This window comes from Pimephales promelas, chromosome 4 (genome assembly GCF_988280905.1).
Source record: "Pimephales promelas chromosome 4, fPimPro1.hap1.1, whole genome shotgun sequence".
NCBI classification, from domain to species: Eukaryota; Metazoa; Chordata; class Actinopteri; order Cypriniformes; family Leuciscidae; genus Pimephales; species Pimephales promelas.
This window is the reverse complement of record NC_142772.1, coordinates 6,603,893-6,624,911: the sequence shown is the minus strand read 5'-3', so window position 1 is coordinate 6,624,911 and position 21,019 is coordinate 6,603,893. Positions and strand designations below refer to the sequence as shown.

The 21,019-nt window shown below is 37.5% G+C and overlaps 1 protein-coding gene across 2 annotated transcripts in view; it reads left to right on the top strand.

The window, feature by feature from the left end:
* doc2b (double C2-like domains, beta) overlaps window positions 1–21,019 on the top strand; it is a 253,043-nt gene that overhangs the window by 56,788 nt on the left and 175,236 nt on the right. For both annotated transcript variants that reach the window (XM_039662029.2, XM_089129888.1), the window contains exons 7-8: window positions 5,968–6,066; window positions 6,429–6,584. In XM_039662029.2, coding sequence (XP_039517963.2) covers window positions 5,968–6,066; window positions 6,429–6,584 — 255 coding nt within the window. The remainder of the gene's footprint in view (window positions 1–5,967; window positions 6,067–6,428; window positions 6,585–21,019) is intronic.

Genomic DNA, 21,019 nt, shown 5'->3' with positions numbered 1-21,019 from the left:
AATAGCCTCTGCTTCGTAAATAACACAGCATTCATGTCCAATGTTTTTTTTGGAAGTGCATCATCCAGGTATTTAAAGTGTACTCTTTTTATGTTTATTTTTGTATGAATATACCACTCGCACTATTTATTTTACAAAACGCCATGGGATAGTGCTTAAGTACACTGATGGGACACATCTAAAGTCTCCAAATGGACGTGTGGTTGCATTGTTGGCTTAAAAATGGGTATTTCATTTACAGCACTATGCTGTTGTCTCTGTTGTCTGTTGTCTCCACCAAAGGTCACTGGTTGTTGTAAATCTCTGCAAGCTTTGCAGTGTCGTGAGGAGGACAATTGTATGATTTACTTGTGTGGCGCAAATGATCCAATGTAGAATCTGTTCATCTAATATGCGAGAAGCCAATTTGTTGTCATGTGACAAGATACCATAAAACTGAAATTTATATTACAGAGAGGACTTTTATAGATCATGTGTGTCAAGGTTAGTAGATCTCTTTAGAATAAAATCTTTTTATAACACGGTGAGGATAATTCAATATGTTTAATGCTATAATCCAGAGAAAACACAATGTTTTGGAAATTGGCCTACTTTATATCTTTATAATGACCTACTTGATATTGCTATAATTGGGAGATATTAAGTCAGAAAGTCAGAGAAAAAGTCTCATTCTGTGGCAGAAACAAGCTTCCATATACAGTATCTCTAATTAAATGGTGTCTGTAAACCATTGTTTATTGTTACAGAGAGACAGAGGTTAGGATACATACAGAGATGCATTTCATATTAATTGTATTTGCTCCACACATCTGCTTCATGAAGCCCAGTGGATGCCTGTCTCTTGTTTGACTGAAAATAAACAATCACTTCTTATTTGCCGAGACCTTTAACTGTAAGTCTAGTGACATTTGGGTTGGCTGCTGAAGTAGTGTCAGCTGAAGTACCCCTAGCAGAGGTTAGTTTTTCTTCATTCTGGTGTCTGGTCTCAGCTGTCATTACTAGTCATGTGACTGAACGTTTCTGAATATCAGAGGGCAACTGTAAATAACAGGCTGAGGGAAATGACAATCGTCTGTAGATGTCTTAGTAACACATGGTGTCAAGGTAGAGATAATAATACTATGCTTTATTTCATTTTTGTTGGTTCAGATGAAATATCCATAAATTCAGAACACATTTTCACAGATTTCAGTTTTTTTTTTTTTTTTTGCTATTATCTGACCAAGAAACTAATGACAAAGAAACTCTAATGGATGTTATTTAATGTTGGCAACTATGTTATGGTTAGTCTCAGCCTCAGACGTCATGACGACTGACTGTTGGCTGAACTTAGGAACGCAAAATTGAAAACTCTTCAGGAGTTTCGAGGGTCATCATCTGATTGGTTGAATTCTATACGATTTCCGAGTGATGCGTCGCGTTCTTTAGCGGTCCACCTGGAAACAAAGCCGCCGTGACTCCAAACCCCCTCATGGAAGAAAAAACCTGTCATGTTTACTACTGAGAAAATGAGCTCTTATTAGGATCAACTAAATACTGTATTTTCAAAAGTAGATGAAGTTTGTCAAATTTGCGCCATTGACTATAGAATACGTCCAAGAGTTTTCATCGTCATTTATTCAAGGGACATCTACCTTACATTGAACAAAATGAACTGTGATTGGTTGCTTTACTTGTCAGTCAGACTGCCATTGGTCCTTGACCAAATGAAAGTTGCTATGGAGTTCAGACATTCAGCGGTCAGTCTAAAGCCAACCAACCCCCCCGCCTATACCCTTATAACCACTGGCTGGTCCAATGTGTGTGCTACGTAAAATCATACAGGTGTAAATTCCTTTTTAATCGATTTTTAAATTAAGTTTAATTAAGGTTTATATATGCTAGTGTCTATGACAGAGTTTAAGATAAATCTTTTCATTATTACTCTGCCAGTTTGCTAAGTTTGAAATGATTATTAAATGGCAAGCACAAACCAGGCAAAAGTGAACTCTGTTAGTGGGGTAATGTACAGTAGGGAATATATGGAATAGTGAATCTGAACGTATTTGAATTTGAACACAGCTATAGTTTTTAGTGCAAGAATGAGACTTGGACTAAGACTATCAAAATAAAAGTAATTGTTTTTTGTTTTCTCCAGATTTTTAGAGTATTTTATTTTAAACCGTAGAGTACAGTATCTTAGAGATGCAACCATTTGACATTGTAACATCTTATTGTGTTCCGGGTCAGTTTTGACTTGCGAGTCTTTACTCATGATGTCATGCACACTTTTTTATCTCTTTGTTAGATTTGTCTCAGAAAATACTTTTGTAAAATATATTTAGCCCCTTTCCCATGACTCTCACACTTTTTTGTTTTTTTTGTTTTTTGTTAACATGGGGTGGTGATGGCGCAGTGGATAAGACGCATGCCTTTGGCGTGAGAGACCCAGGTTCGAATCCACTGTGAGACACCAATGTGTCCCTGAGCAAGACACTTAACCCCTAGTTGCTCCAGAGGCGTGCGACCTCTGACATATATAGCAATTGTAAGTCGCTTTGGATAAAAGCATCAGCTAAATGAATAAATGTAAATGTAAACATGAAAATGCATGCACAACCACACTATAAACCCAAGTGTTTTGGTGGTTTAAACAGTAGGGAAGAGCCGGGACGATTGAAACGCGGGACGGATGGAACAGAGAGATTTCCTTAAACAACAAATTTAGTCAGCACGTACAGCACGCAATGCCTATCAGACCCATGAAAACATTTCTTCTTTACGTCATGTCGTTTTAAAGTTAATGCCGGAAAGCTGTTTTTGAGTTTGGTTAGTGAATTCTTTCGTGCAGTACTTTTTTGTTTGACTGACAAGTTGTATGTATGTTTTCATGTGCCATTGTAATAATAATAATATGTATTAGTACTGCAACACATCCTTAAGTGTGTAATATCAAAGTTTTTTTTAGTTTAAGTGTAAAACAGGTTTAACTGGCAGGAGGCGCTGTCGGGACGGTTGAAACAAGCGTTTCAATTGTCCCCACAGCGCATCCTGCCAGATGCATCTGGTCATAGGAGAACCGCGGATGACCTTGTTTTCTTCATAATAAAAGGGTATTCAACTAGCAAACACTCAATATGATTTAAGGAAGAAATGTAAGAATATGAATTGTAAATGGATTCATCAAAATAGCATATTAGAAAGAGCACACAAAATGCGCACGGCTTATCGCCTATTGTTTATTGGGCGACAGAACAAAATGATTAATATGCACCTTTAAATTAAAATAAATTGCAAAACAGGTTTGTAACAATTATGTACATAATTAACTTGTTGGGTATTGTTCATAAAAACAAGCATTAGATGAATAATTGCCGTTTAAAATGTAATGTTTCATCCTTCCCACCCCTGTGTTGAAATTCAATTGTTACTTAAATCATTCTATATTTGTACCGAATAACACATGATACTTAGAGAACACATATGTGAGTTGTTGATTACAAAAACAAAACAAAAATCTATCTGTAACCTTATCTTAGAAAACGACGTTTATCTGAAAAGTGTTTCAACCGAACCGTCCCGGCTCTTCCCTAGATCAGGGCAAACAAACCCGTGTGTGTAACAATTATTCAGCATGACGACAGAATTTGCTGCTCTATAGCTGTATTCATCATACAGTACCAGATTGGAGAGGTGGGTGGTATCAGACGGGCGGTATAGAGAATGAGAGAGTGTCTAACTGGAGATGGGTCTCTCTCTTGCTCTCACACACCACAACACTGCACCTCCATCCTCCTTTCTGTGATTGAAACCATGGCAGATGGAGTGCAGCAAATTGGAAGGCAGAACAGTGCTGATCCGAAGCTTGCCTTTTCTCTCTCCGATAAAAATATTAATTTTCAGCTTGGGCTCAAGCCGCTGATCGAGGGCAAGCATGTGCTGCTGGGATGATGAAGGCTTTGGATAGAAAATCTTAAGGTCCATGTCCACTTGAAGCCACTCAGAAGTTCCTCAGGGTATCCTTACATGCCTCTGCTCAGAAAATGAAAGGAGAAACAGTGGAATGAAGAAGTGAATGATATTGCTGTAGACGCACACCCATTTTTTTTTCTCTCTCTGTACCCATGCCTCTGTCCTGCTTATTATTTTACAATTTTCCTTCTTGTGCTGCCATGAGCCGTTTTACAGATTGTTTCAGAATGAATGCACTACTAATGTGGTTGATGTCACTGTGCTGTCTGGTCGGTTGCAAGACCTTTTGAGTGGATCACAGAGTGTGTGGTCAAAGAAACAATGACAACAACAAAAAAAACATAATTCTAAATGTTCTTCTGATGCAAGACTTTTATTTTGAATAGTACAGGAACTCTGTTAAGTCTTCTGTCAGGCGCAGTTTAAGTAAAGCATGCTTTGTCCTGATTCAATATTCGCTTAGTATATTCAGTATACTGTGCTCTTGGCTCTTAGTCCTTAATTGACCTATGGCTAATCCACGCCCCCAAATGCGATGAGCTACACTCGGACATTATCTGCTTCCACGTCCATTGAAATGCATTGCAGTTAGTCAGTTTTCATTCGTGTTTTCTTGTCATTTAAATCTTGCCATAAGTTTAAAATGGTCAAACGGTGTGAATGGGGTACATGCAACTCTGACACTAGGTTCCTGAGAGGCTGGGTGACGGTGTGTATTTTTTTACCCTCTCCCAAGCCACATCTCAACCAAGATAAGTGTCTGCTCTGGATTAAGTTATGCGGTAGACCACAACACCAACTAAACGTGGATAAATTAAACAAGGATGTCTACATCTGTTCTAAGTTAAGTCAACAACGTATTTGAACGTTATCTTTAAAATCTCCAACGTAACTTTAGGCTAACGTTGGACTAACATTATAAAACGTTAACATTGGCTTCTAGCTGTGTTGTACATCATGTCACGTAGCTTCATTAACGTATCTGTAAATAAATGTTAACAATGTTGTGCTGAATGATTCATGTCAATACTGTAGCACCAAACAGTAATGGCAACGATATGCGGTTTATCACGTTTACACTGTGACCTGTACATTTTTGCCTATAGCTGAAGCTTTTCATCGAACTTCTCAACAATAAAATTATTAATATAACCCCCCAATGCATAGTTAAGGCCCTTTTGGTGATTTCGAGATGGTATATAGTCCTTCTGTCTCCTAAAATCACCAATTGCCTCCTGTGAAATGTCTCCTACTGTGACCGCTGCCATTGCGACTGTCCCCGAATGTTGACTGTTTGTCCGAGTGATTGGAGGGGGTGTGGCTTAGCCATAGGTCAATTGTTTATGCTAATATGCAAGTGCACACTGTGCATCACTTCACTATAAAGAATAAATTAAATTAAGAGGATGTAACATTTTCACTTTTTACCAAATTACCAAAAATACCAATACATTACATAACTTGTTAGCTGTTTGTTTGATGGGGAGGATTTAGATGTTTGTTCAAGTAATCAGAATTAGTGTCCATATGTTTAGATCATGTTAGTATTGTGTATTTACCATGATAACAGGAGTTTCTGTAACCTTAACCCAAAATCCCACTATTTTCCTTTTATTTTGTGTTCCTTTTATGACTGTGGTGGTTCATATCAACTTCATTGCTAACTTTATTGTATTAACAAAACTAGTTTGGGACTGCAGCTATTTAATGTACTATTAATACTGTCAAAAGTCAATGGAGCCAATGAGCAGTTTGGTTACCCATATTTTTCAATCTTCTTTTGTGTTCAGCTGAAGAAATTAATTCATACAGGTTTGGAACAACTTGATGGTGAGAAAAGGATGATATGATTTAAAATTTTTGGTGAACTATATCTTTAATGTTCATACAGACCTCTTTATATCTTTGTGTATTTACAACACTATGCTTTTTATCTTGTATCACACACTGTTGTTGTTTTTCTTCTCTTTTATTAACTCTCTCACATTTTGTCTTTCTCTCTCTCTCTCTCTAAAGTTTACGTAAGTGAAAGTGATGGCAGTGATACCGAGCTCAGTGAATCCAGCAGTGACAGGAAGACCATCACGTTCGAAACCAATCAAAGGAGAGATTCCGGTAAGACATACCTTTTAGAAATTCTCTAGCAAATACACACAAACACGCCCACCCACTCACATAAACTTGTACGAACTTATACAACTCTGTCTGTTAGATCTACCATGTTTCACAGAAGCTCAGTTTTGTTTTACAGCTTGATGCACATCCATTTTCTTGGAATAAAAACCACCAAGTTGAATAAAAGCTTGCTTTTATAACTGCTGTGTGTAATAAGTTTGCTAAAAATGGACTGTGAAAAGATGACTCTTTCCATATACATTTCCCTAAAACACTCCCCTCTTCAGCTTAAACTTTGGATTTGAATTTAGAATTTTCTTTTGATTTTTAATGTTTTTAATTGTGAAAGTCTTTTCACTCAGAATCGAGTGGAGGCCAAGTGCAAACACCCCTGCTGTCCAGTAACACCAGTCAAACTCACATGGAAAGCCCTTCCAGCTTGGTTAGCGATCGAAGCAGCTGCAGTTTCAACCCGGGTCTGGAGGAAGACGTCATGGACCATAGTCGACCCTTACTAAGTGAGTGGCCACAAACACATTTACTTGGCTATCTAAATAGTGTATGCCTACCTTAACTCAAAAATACAAATTTCTGCATTTTTACAATTAAAAAAAAACAAAAACTTTTTTATACTATGTTGTACAATTGGGGAAATCGTCAGATTTAGCTCACTTCTGGGTACAGATTTGCACCTTTGAATAGACGTAATAATTTTTTTTAATACTGTATATTCTGTACCTTAACCTTAAACCAACCATCACAGAAAACTCTCTGCATATTTACATTTTCAAAAAAAACATAATTTAGTATGATTTATAAGCTGTTTTCCTCATGGGGGCCAGAAAATGTCCCCACAAGATCAACATTTTCTCATTCTGCTATTACTATCCTTGTGGGAACACACACACACACACACCCTTTTATCCTCAGAGTCAAAGTCAAGAATTGAGCCATATCTAGGGACCTTTGTGTGGGCTCTTGGTGTCTTGTGCTAGTAAGAAACTACCCAGAACAGCTCATCAACCACATAGCAATGTAGAAAAAGCACTTCAGCAACTCCAAAAGAATGCTAACATTGAGACTTTGAGTTTTGCATAGGCAAAAACATTTTCTTTAGATAATGTAACAATTTACTTGTATATTTTGCTCCTGCTCCTAAATTTACCATGGGACATGAATGCCCTGACAAGTGTCAGTGTTATGCAGCCGTTGCTCATTAGCAGGCCCAGACTGTTTCTTTGCTTACAAAGCCTGAGGGTTGGATTTAAACATGGTAACATCGTACATTTATATTGATAGGAAAAAGCATCATCACATTAGACAATGTATTTAAGAAGTGAAAATGTAAGGAATGTCATATGGTCAAATTGATTGATTTACTCATTGTCCACATAAACTGAGTGTGATGTTTTAACCAGTATCCTGTTTTAAGATGGCAGTGTATGGCCTGCTAAATCGATCCAAATGGCGGTAATTGATTAGAGGTGAAGGTCTCACGCGTGTTCCGTCTCTATACATGGCAAATGGATTTTTAATTAAATGCAATACATTTGAACTTATGTATTAACTCGTTTCATCTGACTCCATAAAATGAAAAGGTTTTTCAATGATATCTGTGCATCATTGAATATACGTTAATGTTTGACTATTCCTTTTAGCTCTAATGAAAATAAAGTCTTATAACAATTAAATAATCAAATATAACAATTATGTCAGGTAAATGTATCATGTCGGTGCAAACCCAACATTGTATGCTACGTACGTAGCTGAGAGTCGCGAGACCCTCAACCACCCCAGACTTACTGGGGGTAGAAGTCGACCATTTGCGAGAAGCGGTGGAAATTAGCATTCATGAATGGAAGTAGGGCCATGCCTAGAGACCACATTCCTTTGTGTGCCAGTTATTCCTAAACTCTTAAAAACCTTGTTACCTTTTGTTTTACTTATTTGGAAATAGAACACTTGCACCATTCACACTGAGGCATTTCATATAATACACATGTATAAAAATGTATGATAGTTGTTCAAATTAAAAACATATAAATTATTGTGTGAGTTTGGGTGATCTCTGCAAGAGTGTGGGTGAGAGATAACATTTTTTATGGTAAAAAACCGGCAGCTGTGGTTGCCATAACTTTACCGTTAAAAATACAGCAGGAACGTTAATGGTTTTACAAACTTAACTTCAAGTTTACAGTAATAAACCGTATTTCATTTTCTGATAAAATGTTGATTTAACAATCTTTTGAAACATTGATATCTGTTTTGCACCATTGTAATACACTGACAAACCAAAAATCATCACAGCAGTGATGAAAGTAACATGACCAATCAAAGCTCATTCCAAGTAATTACCATTTGAAAGTTAATACTTATAAAAAAGCTGCACAGTGTCATTCACACCATCATGGTAACACACATGAAATCTAAAAAAATGCAATAAACATTAAATGTAACATAAAACCCTAATGTACATAACTGATTAGGAAAAAAAAAACAAGAAAACTATGACAAACCATATTATTTCAACAAAAATACATAAAATGTGAAGTGTCAATTGTGGTAATGTTTTTTTACGTTTTTTTTTACGGTTTTTCACTGTAAATTATACAATGAGTTCTTTTTCACTTTCAAAAACTGTACATTTAATGGTATTTTACAGAAAAAAATATTTTTTACTGTGTAATTTGCCAATGTCCTTTGTCTCATAGACCAGTGGTCTATCTTTTCAACCAGTTTCCAGTCTTACAGCAGCTTAAACCATTCTCGCCATTATTTGCCAGTAGTATGACCCTTGTGTTTTTCAGGTTTGATCTATGTCATGTGTGTTTGTCTGCAGTCTTATTTTGTCAGAGAACAAACAGCTTTTCATTGTCCACCTCTGTATCTCTGTTTTCTGCCTAAAGGAAACTAAATTCCCACTTTCACTGGTTAAAAAAAAAAAAAAGAACAAAAACAAATAGCCCTCATTATTGAAATGATATTGTGCGACTTGCTCGAGCGCTCTCCAATTTGTCCCGCTCACTTTCAGAGATAAGAACTCCCTCTTACGCTGCCTCTTCACAGGGTTCTGCAAGCGTAGCATGAGGCAGTCTTTATTCCTGCCCTCTGTGTGAAAGATAAAACTTTCAAATGTCATTGCACAACATAAAGGGAACCAAATTAAAGGCTTTTACTGTCATAGTTATGGACCAGTTGCGTGTCCCTGCTGTTTTTTTTTTTTTTTTTGTGTGTGTGTCTTTTTTTTATTATTATTCTAGCTGGGAGTCTATGGCAGTCCTCAGAAACCTTTGAAGGAAAGTTTTCCAAATTGGCACACTGGTTGTGGTGGGCCTGTAAAATTCCCTTACCAATTTTGGGTTTTCTCAGTCAGAGTGTTTAGCAAAAGTAGAAGTTTCAAAATGTTTAAATGTCTCTCTTTCTCTTGAGATCCAGGTGTTTTTAATTCTTCTTGTACAGCCTTCAAAACATGATTTTCACATTTTGTTTAGACTAACACTGTGTCCTAACCTGACTCGACAGTTTCTTTTCCTTTTCAATCAGCGTTTTTGTCCTAACCAGCTGCGACAGTGATAAAATACGAATCTGTTTTAGAAACGTGTTCTTTTTTTCTGCGACGCCGTGGCTGGAGCAACATACAAGGCCCTCCAGCCTTGTAGATTGGTCATTCACTCAGTATGTATTTTTAATAATGTTAAAGTAGTGTAAAATTTATTCCATTTTTATACCAATTCCCAGTGCACTTGCAAAAAGACTCACACACACTCTTCTGATTGGCTGTGATTTTTGATTTATTTTGTTGCGTATGGTGTGGACAGACAATTTGCTTGACGTTTGAATCTCATCACATCGTGTCTGATTATAACAGTGTAAGTCTCAAAAAAATATTTCAAAAATTCATTTACTCACCCTTATGTTGTTTCAAATCAAATTACAGGTCCTTCTAAAAAAATTAGCATATTCTGATAAAGTTCATTATTTTCCATAATGTAATGATAAAAATTTAACGTTCATATATTTTAGATTCATTGCACACCAACTGAAATATTTCCGGTCTTTTATTGTTTTAATACTGATAATTTGGGCATACAGCTCATGAAAACCCAAAATTCCTGTCTCAAAAAATTAGCATATTTCATCCGACCAATAAAAGAAGTGTTTTTAATACAAAAAAAAGTCAACCTTCAATTAATTTTGTTAAGTTATGCACTCAATACTTGGTCGGGAATGCTTTTGCAGAAATGACTGCCTCAATGCGGCGTGGCATGGAGGCAATCAGCCTGTGGCACTGCTGAGGTGTTATGGAGGCCCAGGATGCTTCGATAGCGGCCTTATAGTCAGCTGCAAATATGGCTTGACCCCAAAAAAATTCTAACAAAAGGTTTCTCAGTGGTTTATAGTTGTATCAGATGTACTTAAAAACAGACTAAACGTTTACCAAAGTTTGACTCCAAGAAAGGCCCCATTTTCAAAATGGCGGCCGTCAGGTCTTTAAAATGACCATTACTCCTTTGTATTCCTGCTAGACCAGGAATACTGGTGCCTGATACATGTTTTGGCCATGTAATATTATAATTAGCATATTTTCATGGTAGATAAGTGACTTCAAGTACAATTATATATTAAAGCAATTGGTTACAAGCATATTTATGCGAAAAATAAGTAAAATTTCCCTTAAGTAATTGCATATTTCTCCTTTCTCATACCATTTTGCCTAGTGTTGGTGGTTTCTGTGGTTCATAACCATTCTTTTAATTCCAATAATGAATAAATTCATTAGAACTGTGTGGAACTCATCCGGAGTGTTTGGTCTTGTGTCTCTCAACTTTCTCTTCACAATATCCCACAGATTCTCTATGGGGTTCAGGTCAGGAGAGTTAGCAGGTGAATTGAACACAGTTATACCATGGTCAGTAAAGCATTTACCAGTGGTTTTGGCACTGTGAGCAGGTGCCAGGTCGTGCTGAAAAATGAAATCTTCATCTCCATAAAGCTTTTCAGCAGATGGAAGCATGAAGTGCTCCAAAATCTCCTGATAGCTAGCTGCATTGACCCTGCCCTTGATAAAACACAGTGGACCAACACCAGCACCCCAGACCATCACTGACTGTGGGTACTTGACACTGGACTTCCTTCTCCCCAGTCTTCCTCCAGACTCTGGCACCTTGATTTCTGAATGACATGCAGCCACTGAGCAACAGTCCAGTGCTGCTTCTCTGTTGCCCAGGTCAGGCGCTTCTGCCGCTGTTTCTGGTTCAAAAGTGGCTTGACCTGGGGAATGCGGCACCTGTAGCCCATTTCCTGCACACGCCTGTGCACGGTGGCTCTGGATGTTTCTACTCCAGACTCAATCCACTGCTTCCGCAGGTCCCCCGAGGTCTGGAATCGGTCCTTCTTCACAATCTTCCACAGGGTCCGGTCACCTCTTCTCGTTGTGCAGCGTTTTTTGCCACACTTCTTCCTTCCCACAGACTTCCCACTGAGGTGCCTTGATACAGCACTCTGGGAACAGCCTATTTGTTCAGAAATTTCGTTCTGTGTCTTACCCTCTTGCTTGAGGGTGTCAATGATGGCCTTCTGGACAGCAGCCAGGTCGGCAGTCTTACCCTTGATTGCGGTTTTGAGTAATGAAGCAGGCTGGGAGTTTTTAAAAGCCTCAGGAATCTGTTGCAGGTGTTTAGAGTTAATTAGTTGATTCAGATGATAAGGTTAATAGCTCGTTTTAGAGAACCTTTTCATGATATGATAATGAGCTGTATGCCAAAATCATCAGTATTAAAACAATAAAAGACCTGAAATATTTCAGTTGGTGTGCAATGAATCTAAAATATATGAAAGTTTAATTTTTATCATTACATTATGGAAAATAATGAACTATCACAATATGCTAATTTTTTGAGAAGGACCTGTACTTTCTTCTGAAGAACATACAATGCATACAATGGACTTCACTGGTCACCAGAAATGTTTGGTTACCAACATTCTTCAAACTATTTTCTTTTGCGTCATCTTCACTCTGCAAAAAATATATATTTTTTGAAGTTGTTGATAAAACAGATAATTGGTGTATGTTTTACACACACACACAATCCTATTTCAGTCTTCATCAAAATGTTATTTTATCCAATATGTTTATTTCATCCAAGGTCAGGCCTGTGTCTTTTGGTTGAACCTTCTTATTTTAGTTCACTTTCAAAAAAAATGATGCTAATAAGAAATGTTTCTTGAGCGACAAACCAGCATATTAAAATGATCTCTAAAGTATCATATGTCACTGAATAGAACATTGGAGTAATGATACTGAAAATGTAGCTTTGCCATCGCAGGAATAAATATATTGAATTAAAAAAAAATGTATATTTTCAGTCTTAATGATATTTCATAATATTACTATTTTACTGTATTGTTGATATAATAAATGCAGTCTAAGTGAGCATAAGAGACTTTTCTCTTGATTGGTGACACATTAATTCCCATAATAAATGTGTTTCCAACATTGTTGATGCTTTCTTCAAACAGCCTTAAGATCTAACAGCTTTTATCACAATGCATGATACATCTGAAATGTCAAATGATTTACACTGGCTCATAATTGGATGGCCAATTCCTCTGTTCTCCTCTGACATGTAAAAGCTCTCTGTAAACAAGCACCAGCAACACACTGTAATAGAGGCAGTGAGATGACAGAAATGACCCGTGTCCCCTCCTCTCTCCGTTTTCTCCAGCTCTCCGCTAATGTGCCGTGTGTCCAATCTATTTCCCTCCTGGCTGATTTGTTTTGTTTCGCTTACCTTCATAAACATCATTGTGTATTTAAAACGTTGGGAAATTCAAGAAAGAGAGACATGTTATTAAGAGGTTTACTCAGAATGTGGTTTCGGTATTTCGGTTTTCTTTCTAGCGAGTAGGCAAATTACATCTCTCTCAGAATAGATGCGACACAATTATCTGCTGATGTAATTGTCACAACATGCACATTTTTATAGGCGCTATGGCAAGACGTTCCGCAGAACAATAAATATAAATATTAGTTCTCAACATTTCAGCATCTCAGATATTGTGTTTTAAATGCCAGTTAAATACACCATTCATACACACCATTTTTAAGTGGGTATATGATGATACCAAACATTATTTTGAATATTAAGGGTAAAGTAGTTCATTCTTCCACTCCGGCATATTTTAGTGTTAAATATGGATTGAACAGGAAAAGGTTACCACTGAAATGACACCACATCATTTTCACCTCATCAAGTTGTAATAATATGCATTGAATATTTTTCAGGTTCAAAGATACTCCTCCATAATTGTCGACATATAAATTGTGAAAAGGGAGCACATATGAACCTGAATCTAAATTACCAAATGTACAACTTTGTTGCCCCGTATAGGGTCTTACAGTGTCACGTTGTAAGAGTATCATTTTATTATTCTGGATGTGATGATTAATGTTTCTCTGAAACCCAAGCTTTGCCGCTTTAAAGGATAGATTGTAATATTCCATGGTTTCTAATAATCTAAGCTATAAACTTTCCAAAAAACCTTGTTTCTACCACAGAATAAAAAGATGCATAGGTGATTTCGACTTTTTATCTCACAATTCTGAGGAAAAAGTGAATTGCGAGTTATAAACTCAGAATTGCGTGAAATAAAGTCGAAATTGTGAGATATAAACTTGCTTTTTAGGCAGTAAAAAAAATCCAAATTGTGGCAAATGTTGCAATCAATTATTTTATTTTATTAGGTGGAGGAAACAAGCTTCTGTGTTTTTCCTAATTTTTAAGAGTAACGAAAGTATTTACATTTGAAATTTACTACTTAATAGTAAATTATTACTTAATAGTAAACTTAACTACTTTACTTAATTTTATTAAATTTAGTGTGAACTGTTCGGTTCACACACAGTTTGGTCATAAATAAGAATGACACCACATTCTATAAGTGAACTGACACCCTTAACTTAAATTATACACTCACCTAAAGGATTATTGGGAACACCATACTAATACTGTGTTTGACCCCCTTTGGCCTTCAGAACTGCCTTAATTCTACCTGCATTGATTCAACAAGGTGCTGAAAGCATTCTTTAGAAATGTTGGCCCATATTGATACGATAGCATCTTGCAGTTGATGGATATTTGTGGGATGCAGGGCACGAAGCTCCAGTTGCACCACATCCCAAAGATGATCTATTGGGTTGAGATCTGGTGACTGTGGGGGGAATTTTAGTACAGTGAACTCATTGTCATGTTCAAGAAACCAATTTGAAATGATTCGAGCTTTGTGACATGGTGCATTATCCTGCTGGAAGTAGCCATCACAGGATGGCCATAAAGGGATGGACATGGTCAGAAACAATGCTCAGGTAGGCTGTGGCATTTAAACGATGCCCAATTGGCACTTAGGGGCCTAAAATGTGCTAAGAAAACATCCCCCACACCATTACACCACCACCACCAGCCTGCACAGTGGTAACAAGGCATGATGGATCCATGTTCTCATTCTGTTTACGCCAAATTCTGACTCTACCATCTGAATGTCTCAACAGAAATCGAGACTCATCAGACCAGGCAACATTTTTCCAGTCTTAAACTGTCCAATTTTGGTGAGCTCTTCCAAATTGTAGCCTCTTTATCCTATTTGTAGTGGAGATGAGTGGTACCCGGTGGGGTCTTCTGCAGTTGTAGCCCATCCGCCTCAAGGTTTTGCGTGTTGTGGCTTCACAAATGCTTTGCTGCATACCTCGGTTGTAACGAGTGGTTATTTCAGTCAAAGTTGCTCTTCTATCAGCTTGAATCAGTCGGCCCATTCTCCTCTAACCTCTAGCATCAACAAGGCATTTTCGCCCAAAGGACTGTCGCATACTGGATGTTTTTCCCTTTTCACACCATTCTTTGTAAACCCTAGAAATGGTTGTGAGGAAAAATCCCAGTTACTGAGCAGATTGTGAAATACTCAGACCGGCCCGTCTGGCACCAACAACCATGCCATGCTCAAAATTGCTTAAATCACCTCTCTTTCCCATTCTGACATTCAGTGTGGAGTTCAGGAGATTGTCTTGACTAGGACCACACCCCTAAATGCATTGAAGCATTTCAATGCATTGGTTAGGTTTTCCTAATAATCCTTTAGGTGAGTGTATTAAACAGAGACGTGACTGACTTATGCTTAATCTTGTATAACATGTAAAAAAAAAGTTGCTTAACTTATTTTGATAAGTTAAAGTAATATAAATCTTATGTTGCCATGATTGATCTGCTCCTGTATGATGGCAATTCAGGAGGATATAAGGTTGTCCGTCTCAAACTCTGATTTGTGTGAATGTAGCCATTCAAAGCTTCACATATAACTCCGGCATTGAGTTCTGATTGAGTTGATCTTAGTTTTGAAACAGCCTCAATAACTCTTCATCTGCTCTGACACCCAAAGCCATTCTTCACCGCCTACTCGTCATGTCACTTCATTTAATCTACCTTGACATTTCTGCATTTGATTCTTGTCATTTTCCTTCACACTTAGCTGCTTGCGTTCATCTAGGTTCATCATCCTTGGCTCAATTGAGAGTCATCACTCTCTATTATTTCTATGTAGATGCACAAAAGACCAAACTATGCTTATTGGCAGTGGCTCTAAAAAAATGAATGATCAGTGGAATTCATGGTGAAAGGAAAACATTCATTTCTGCATGGCTAAACATTGCACTCAGAGTTATGAAAATTATTCTTTTTTGTCTCATGTTGTGAAACCTTGATTGATTTTTCTCTTCAGTTTCTAACTCACTTGACTCCCGCATTCTTTTTCTGGCTAGTGGCTGTTTGAGCCCAGCTTGCCAGTAAGAAGTGAATTTCTGCCTCCCAGTGTTCATATATTAGTTGGAGCTTATGGATGCAATAGTTGCCCTTTAATGTACAGATAGGCATAGTTGACTCATTCTGAAGTTTAAAGGTAGGGTAGGCAATTTCGGAGAGGCTAGCAATAGCAAGCTAGCTTTGAAAGCATTAGATCCCACCCTTTCTTCAGAGGGATAATTTATACATGATGTGAATGCAGCATAAGCTCATTGTTTTGGTTCAGGGGGAACTGTAAACGGCGGCTACTGTTTGTTTGCGTCGCTTGGTGTCTGTCTAACTCTGCATAGCCTCAAGGAACGCGCTGATGATGTGTGATGTCTGCGCAGAGGTATGGAAATAAATGTTGACAGGCGGGTAGGACATACAGTTATTGCATTTGGACCAAATGGAATGATTGGAAGAACAATGTTTGGTCCTTAAACTTCCACAGATTTTTTTTGTTTTTTTTGTTTTTGCTGTTCTTCTATTCATTAGAAAGTATAATGAATACTAGCCTGGTTAAAACCAGACCATTCTCAGTTGTAACCGATTTATGGTCTGGCAAAGCTTCATAGACAAATCATTTCCAAAGGGGCGTCAACAATGGACGTCGCTCAAATGCTTTTGGCCGCAATTGGATAGGCCTAAAAGCAATCAGAGAGACGTTTGTCTGTTAGAGCAGACACTGATTTGCTACTTTCTCTATGTTTACTTTAAATTTAACAGCTAGACAGCTAGAAGTGAATGTGCTTTCCATTAAATAAATCACACACAGTAAACAAAACCTTAACAAAAAAGCTTTACATTGAACTTTGGGCAGTTTCGATTTGAAGTTTGGTTTGCACACTGTTACAAAAAAAGCCATGCACACAGCCAAGTGAAATGGGGTCTTGTGGTCTGAATGCGTCATTTTTGCAGCGCGCACCTTTTGAAGACATGTCGAGTATAAGCTGATATTAGTATTTAAACATTCTCTATGATAACATTTTTTTGTGAAACATGATTTTGGCGGTTATAGAGTTCTAATGACGGTGTTGAACTATAACCGTCAAACCCCTAGTTCCACAGCGGGATCCATCTTTGTAAATGTACAAAATCTGCTTCACTGTCGCTGTGCTGTAGTCATCGTGTAAAGCCCACCCCAACATTTCTAATTGGTGTCATGATTTCGACGGATTAGAAATGGGCTTGAATGAGCTCTTTCCCAGTCTAACTTTGCAGCAAATCAAAATTTGGCGGACGTCAACATGAAATCATGTTGCCAATTTCAAGTCAAGTGGCACGTTATCTATACGTATTTTGAGCTATCCACATATGTCTACGCCGTGAAACGTCCGAATGATTCCGCGTGTATGTACACGCCGTTAAATGTCCGAGCAAAACGAAGCAAAATGTAGATCTACATCTGGGGAGCGATATTTTTTTCCTAAGATGGTAGGGGCAGAGTCATAAATCGTATTAACCCCAGTGACTGGGAGGTTTAGGGACGGGGTTGGGGTAGGTCTTATATTTATATATACAGTAATGTAACGTTAAGTCAACAGCGTTCATAAACACGCTGAAATTAAATGAATATGTGTTTATAGCTCACCAAATATGGAAATACGAATTGGCGTGTCATAATTATGCCATTTCATGAGATCAGTCTGCGGAAGTTGTCTGGGTATTCCCAGGCTGATGATATAATATAATAATTTATAAAATGGATAGTTCCAGTCCTTGATGCTGATTGGTCAATAGTCGTGTTTTATTAATGATGACCACTTCGTAACCACTTCGCTGAACAAATCTGTGTATCACTTTAGTTTAAAAAATAGCAAAGGTAAATAAACCCCCTGACAACGGGGCAAACATTATGACGTCTTATTAATATTCATGAGCCATGCTAATATGGTTTATAATTGTTCTTACCCTACCCATCACCCCATCCTCCCTCCTACTCTGAAACCGACTTGTTTTGCATTTTTCAAAACTATGATATGAACTGACCTATGCTGAAATGAAGGGTCTTCATGACACTCTAAGCAAGATGAATGATTCTCCTGCAAAACCAGGCGTTTCAGAAAGACTGCTCCCTGTGCGAGACTCATCCGCATGATTCATGCATTAAAAATTGGATCAATTAAATCATTCCCTCCTTTCAAAGCCATGACAGGCTCGCGCTGCCACGCTGCCTCATCAGGACCCCGCTAACAATCCCGCTACAACGCCCACAATCCATTGAGTACAAGAACACAACAGGGAGATAACTAGACATGCCGCTAATATAACCATAAAGCATCTGATCAGTGGGAAACTACTGTCATTTTGTTAAAGGAGAAAGTGAAAAGGGGAAGTTTCATAATTGATGACTCCAGTCTCTTATGATTAGCCGCAGACGGGCTGTGCATGCTGGATGAGGAGGATCCGGTGTCGTCTTCAGCCTCAGCGGGAGAGAGGAAGAGTAGCTCTAACCTGCTATAAGCAACATGCTGAACCTAAACGCTCATTAAATCCGGCTGAGTCACCTGAAATACCTTCAGATACGCCCCGTCAGACACTGTTTTACATTAATGGTAGGCATCTGGGGTGCATTAGCACGTCTACTGTAATGCGATTAAAATATTTGCTATAAATTAGTTTGCACCGTACATTTAACAAATCCGTTAACATGCTTTCTGACTTTAAAGTGGACATTTTTTTTTCCATCCATACCTAAAGTCCACTTATAATGTTGATATTTTTTGTCAATGTTATCCAAGTTGTCATATGTAGTTTTTCTTTTAATGGCAATTTTCCACCGTGTCTCTGGCCCTTAGAATTGAACAGCGTGTTTGTGCTGATGTTCCTTCATTCATGAGATGAGCATCTATTTTTTCCAGACAAAAAATACATAAATCTCTCGTCTCAGGGGGATATGAGGGTGGAAAGCATAGTAATTCGAAAATACTACAGGTTTTCTACTAATACAAAGCTTAATGCTAAATTCTGAAATATCTTATAAAAGATCACACTTCTAACTAGTCACACTTTAGCAACCATATAGTTACATTACCAAGCCATATTTCGGCCCTTAGGGGCCATTTCACAACACTGGTTTGACTTGGGGCAGAATTTGAGACCCATTTGCCATAGGGGAGCGCGAGGCACAACCTAACACGGGGTTAAATGTAACACAGACTTTTTACAGAGTTCGTCAGGATCAAACCGGCCGTCTTTCCGCTCTTTTTCTCTTGCTGCCAGAAGACGGTCTCCCGCGAATTTGCGGAAAGTTTCGATAATATTTAATGAAGATACTGAACAAAGAGTGTTTTGACACCATGAAAGTACATTTTTTCCATCATAGATTTTTTTTCGGTTTCTGGGTTGGATGTACTGTATACACTTCCAAATCTAACTTTATATTGCCTTAATCACTGTCTTGTTGGCTCAAACATAGCACCGTTTTTGAAACATGTCAGCAATTCCTAGCGACTGTTAGCTAGGTTTAAAATATGTAATACACAGCGGGGTTAGTTGTAACACAGTGTTACAACTAAGCCACCAAGTGTACAATGATAATCAAATGAAAACGGAGCCACACAACTTTTCAGGTTTGAGTAAACATTTAACTTTGTTGGACTTTCACAAACAGTATTGGAATTTAAAATGTTTAAAATTTAGTGTACTATGAATGATAGCTTGTTTATTTATTAAAAACATGGCCTGTTTTTAATGTGATAAACCCTTTAAATATTTATTTTGAGCTCATTTGTATTATTCTTACTGTTATTATTATTATTATTATTAATAATAATAATTGTACATGCAGCTGCCACACACAAATCTAATTTAATTGCAATTACAATATTTATAATTTTATTTTATTATTATTTAATGCAAAACTGTGCAGCCCTTTTCTACGTCTCTATCCATGATATTGATCCATAACAAAAGGATGATTGGATGAGGGATGGATGTATGGATATCTGTCTATACAGATGCACAAACAATACCAAACTATACAAATAAATAGAGATGTGTATGTTGCTTGTGTAAAAAAAATAAAATAATCTAATATAATTATTTTTTAATTAATTGAGCCAAAACCAAAATGCGTTAGGTTGTGCCCCGCTCTCCCCTACATAGTAAATGGTGAAAATTATTAGAGATTGTGACCCTTGAGTCCCTCCATAGCAAGCACCCGTCACAGTTTCTTCAGAATCTAGTTGTTTGTTATAATTGGTCATTTACAATCACATGCTATTACTCATGTCATGTTGATAGTTATGTAAGCTACTCAAGATCAATAATATATGCATGCATATACGTGAATTGTTTGTCCATTAGCACGGCAACCAACCTGAATAATAAATAATAACTGACTTACCTAATGCAGTGAAATCTTCTGCTCAGACCTGGAATTATAAGCATCAGTGATGCGTTTCTTGTTTAGTATATTGTTAGACCTGAATAAGTTTGCTTTGATAGAAAAACAAAACAAAACTGTATGTTGACAAAAACACTGTTTTAGGTTAAATGCTTTTCACAGATAGTTATACATAATGAGCCCTTTCTAAATGTTCATGTGGGGGCGACACATCTTACCCCACTCTAAAATCTAAAAATCGATGAAAATACAGTTTACATGAGCAATATGTACATTATATTCAAAGAGTTCTAATAGATCTAAATTGATCAAGGAACATTTTATTTTTCTCATGATATCACCCTTTTAATGCACCAAATCTGTGGAAGATTACTGTCATCTCCCAGGGTTCAGACATTTCAATATATATCGACTTTAATCCACTTAGTACTCAGTAAATGCATTTTTATCATGCTGGTTTTTACATGAAAAAACATTCACAGCCAATAATTTGAACCTCCATGTTCTTCTATTAAATCTCATCAGGGGAATTGCTTGTCAATGATCAGGCTGGATAAAATGCTAACGAGAGACGGGATGCTTAACCCCCGACCCACGGCTTTTTATGAGTCACTCTCTCTGCTGATGAGGGGCTGCTTGAGGATCCTTTGATCCCACTGCATTATTGTGATGGGAGAGGCCCAGACCAGTCATTTAGCAGGAATGGTGTGCCGAGAGAAATGAAGTGACACCGCTTCATATTTGTTATTGCCATGGAGTGAGGTGTTGGGCTGTT